The sequence below is a fragment of the Taudactylus pleione genome, unplaced genomic scaffold (genome assembly GCF_031769625.1).
Source record: "Taudactylus pleione unplaced genomic scaffold, aTauple2 ptg000044l, whole genome shotgun sequence".
Lineage (NCBI taxonomy): Eukaryota > Metazoa > Chordata > Amphibia > Anura > Myobatrachidae > Taudactylus > Taudactylus pleione.
In genome coordinates, this window is record NW_028284446.1 from 9,344,838 (window position 1) to 9,349,310 (window position 4,473).

Genomic DNA, 4,473 nt, shown 5'->3' on the forward strand with positions numbered 1-4,473 from the left:
AAGGACAAATTTTCGCTTTTATATAGTAGATAATTTCAAATACAGTAGCAATGAAGTTGCTTTCTATATGCAATCTGTTTGCTACAAATTTCAATAAGAGCATTGGATAAAGATTTCTAAACTTTGTCTGCCGATATGTATTACTAAATTTTTTTTTATTTTTTATATAGACTGCTAACATCGAGTACTATATAATAAATGATCGTTATATCTAATTGTACACCCTATATACTTTTTTACTTATAACTGATATAGTGTCCCTAAGCACTTCCCTTAATTCCTTTTTTCCTCATATATACTTATATACGGAGAGCCCACATCTCTCCTAAGGGATAGCTGCTGTGGGTCTCTTGCCAAAATCTACAATAGTTGGACACTAATAGCGCCCAGTGCTGTGTACTGTGCACAGCGGTTTTTAGAGTTTCCTCTTCTGCCTTCTACTTATAGGATTACGGAATTAGCTTAATCGTGTAGGGAAGGAAAAGAAAATAATTTTCTGTGTATTCATTATGACCATGCTAATGAAAGTTGCAATGCCTTAGATCTGTAACCACCCATTCATTTCACTTAAACCACATATTTGAAGGGCATATTACACTTCAAAATTGAAGCGCCAACTGGTCAATTACAGCTATACAATTTGACAAATGATCAGATTGAGGCTGAAGACAGCAGCAGAAATCAAACTACCTAAAAATTGTCAACTTTGAAAACCTTTTAGTTCTTAAGAAGAAACGGTTGTATAATATGGAGCAACATAATTTAATTAAATCTGCTACTATATGTAAACTGCGTACATGTATCTGCTCAAAATAAAAGTACATTTACATTTAATTTTCAATGTTCCTGAGAAACAACAGAATAAGACGACTACAACACTATGAAGAAGATGAAGGATCCTAACTCTGAGATACAAAAAGTCACTCCTGCCTTTGTGCTATTGTCATTTCTGGGCTACTATTACAGTGCAGCATATATACCTCCACAAAATGATTTAGCTTAATGATTGTTTAATGTAGAAATTGATTTTAAATATTACTACACTTGTAGTTCAACGTTAATTTTCAGTAATACAATAGATCTCACAATAATGTCACATAAATAATTTATTAAATAGTTTAAAAGAAGTTCCACCAATATCTTTTAGCAGTTATACTGCTCAAGTGCCTTTTTGGTAAACATATAAAACATTTGGGGGCTTATGTAATCGGTTTGAAAAGCACAGAACAGGTGTGATTTCATCGACTTCACAGCTAAAAACCAAAGTTAGCAACAAATCCACCAAAATCACAGCGGATCCGTACAGCAATTTATATGACATCCAGCAAAGCAACATTACATAATTATTTGATGTGTACTTTCAGTGCGCCTAACACAATACAAGCCGCAGTGTATGGAAAGGGTGGGATTTAAAATGTGATACTCTGCTGGCAGGAGAACAATCTGTTAGCTGCTAGGAGGAATATTCTCATGAATGACAAGGATATAATGTACTGACCCGGAAAGGAAGGGGGGAGGGGGAGATGTTCATTCTCAAAATTCTTATTTTGATGGACATCGCCTCTAAGCAGTTGGGAATCCTTAACATAGGAAGAGACAAGTTCCCATAACATGAAGATATGATTTGTGTGAAGATCACCCTGTATAGCTAATATAGATGTTTACTTACCTTGGGTGCAGCGCTCACTGGTTACCACCACAATCTCTTACCTCTGCTCTATGCATCTAAGTGATGGCCAGTGCTATACAGGCAGTAGTGTCGGCAATGCCCATCCCTTGTGACTTTTCCATTCCACATGAGTGGGAATATCACAGAGGAGGGGCAATGACAACACCAAGGCCTGCCTAATACAGACTATATGAAGTAGCATAGAGCAGTGCTAAACCCACACTGGTCAGGAGCAGCCCAGACAAGTAAAACCCTGTGTATTAGCTTAACATAGTGATCTGCTTTAACAGAACCACCCTGTTATGGAAAAGATTTTCTTCTCTAATCTCTCACAGACCCACAAGCAAGTAGCATAGGGTTCAATTGTGACTTTTGAGGGACACAAGCTACTACTCCCACAATTTGTGATATTTCTCTTAATTTTTGGTTAGCACCTGAAAAGATCATCCTATTCCTATGGAAGGGAATATAACATGTACATACATTACACACACAATTATATATTATATACACACTTTCAATGAGAAAAGTTAACATGAAAAACTGATTTATTGAAAACCCATTTATTGAATGGCTTTGACTTTATGAAGAAAAAGGGAGCAAGCTTCTTCCAAAAATTCACTGCGGCTTACAGGGACACCGGGTTTTCTAGCTAAGAGAGCTTGGTCCATAGCAATGGCCAAACAGTCTGGTCCCAGCTTTGACCCAGCCTCTAGATAACTAGCTGGGACACACAAGTCACTAGCAACAAGTGCCTCTTCTAATGTATGCAGGACAGACTGACAAACTCTTTGGTCTGAATGGCTATCCACGTTCAGAATGTTAAACAGAGTGTCCGCTTTGGATATAAATTCCAACAGCACAATGCAGGTCAGCACCCCATACCGAAACACATCAAATGGGACAGCCTCGTGATCTCGGCACTGGATCTTCTTCAGAAGAGCAGAAGAAATGTCACCAGGGATATCACCTTCCTGGCAAATACTGGTCAGCAACTCACTATAACTCTTTCCAGTCACACCAGGCTTTTTCTTCCGTCCTCCAGCACTGAGGCAGTCATAGGCAGCGCTTAGGTTGTTGTTAAATGCAGACCTGTAAAAGACAACAATTAAGTATTAAAACCCATTTTTACCTCTACAGTATTTGTTAAACAGCATTTATTAAGCACCTGCAAATATGTATAACAGCACATCTGCCCCAATGACTCCACACTGGAAAGCATCATTCTTGTACCAATGTGGAAATTAGACGTGAAACTGTCAAAGAGAAATGGAGTTAAAATACAAAACTAGGGTCTATTTTCTAAGCAGTGTTAGGAGACAGAGTGAAATGAGATAAGGTACCAGCCAATCTGCTCCTAAATGCCATCTCACAGGCTGTTTGAAAAATGACAGGTGGGAGCTGATTGGCTGGCACCTTATCACTTTTCACTCTGTCCTAACACTGCTTAGTAAATAGACCCCTAGGTTTTCCCCTGACTCTGCATTACAGCTTTGTTATACAGTAAATTGATTCACCAAAAGATTCTAAAAATCTAAACCAGGCGCAACAATATTAAACATGAACTGAAGATGTATCCTACTTAGCAGCTCCCAAGAGTATTTCTGGAGATACTCAGTACTGAACAAAACTAAAAAACCAATAAAGGCACATAGGGAGCGCTTACATGCTCCCTATGTGCCTTTATTGGTTCATTAGTTTTGTTATACAGTAGTATAGTGTGAGAATTTCCTCTTCAGTCACATAACAGGAAAACACAGCTTTAAGTGGCTAAATAAATGGTGAGAAACAAGCGTGAGCAGCAGACATGACAGCTCACACACCAATGGCTTATTACAGATCTTTACATCAACCTGCATATTTCATATTACTCTCCAGCTTCATTCACTGCCATCTACCAGTGACAGCGCCTCCTGATTGAATTATCCTTGGTTTCTGTTCAATCTAATTATCTCACCAGTTTATCCTGTCAGGATTCTCCTCTCCCTGTTGCAAGCACAAGAAGGTATCATGTAACCAGGGCGGTAGTGGGGCTGGTGCCATCACCCAGGGTGTGATGCCCTGGGAATGGCATGGCCACTGGTCAGGCCCGAAATGGTGTCAAACTGCAGATATGAAGGGCTGTGTGCTCCACAAGCGCATTTATCATGTGTGCAGCGTGTGCCCTGCTGTCAACTAGTCCATTACAATCCCATTCTTACATTACAAATCAGTCTACCAGTCTGCGATCATCCATTATAAGGAGAATCAGGGACTTGTGTTTGTATTAGTAATAATCAGCTCTTTAAACCAACCAGAAACAGAAGCAACAATATGTCATAAATCAACGTGCCATACAGCTGTGTCATCATACACCTATACCTATAGCGCTATATGGCACCGAGACGCCTGTTGCGATTTCTGTACTGCACACTTTTTCCTCAATTTTGCGTCTTAGTAAGCAAATAGTGTACTAGGTATTTAGTATTCGTCTTTTGTTGCAAAGGAATTGGTATAAAGCTGCAGATAAGCATAAGAATGCATGGCGCAGGTCTTTTGTATCAGACCTGTATATTGTACTTTTTCCTCAACTTTGTGTCTTAGGGCAAACAAGCGGCTGTGCAATTCCGTTCATCTAAAATGCGAATTGAGCAGGAGGTGTCTGCAAGGAAACAGACACCGCCTTGCCGCATCTACGATCCCAGCGCTGTGACGGAGATCGCAGCTTGGGATCACCATCTCCTTTGGCCAGGCTGCAGAAGCTTATTGCACTGATATATAAGAAATAATACTGCACTCCTACATTTTTATGAAAGATTAGGGAG

At 39.5% G+C, this 4,473-nt stretch overlaps 1 protein-coding gene across 1 annotated transcript; it reads right to left on the bottom strand.

Annotated features, from left to right (window-relative positions):
* Positions 1–1,093: 1,093 nt before the first annotated feature.
* On the bottom strand, positions 1,094–2,769 carry LOC148537801 (tubulin polyglutamylase complex subunit 1-like; the record flags this gene model as incomplete). Its single annotated transcript, XM_088460399.1, has 1 exon — positions 1,094–2,769. A coding segment is annotated over one exon (537 nt), but the record flags the coding sequence as incomplete, so codon positions are not given.
* Positions 2,770–4,473: the final 1,704 nt, after the last annotated feature.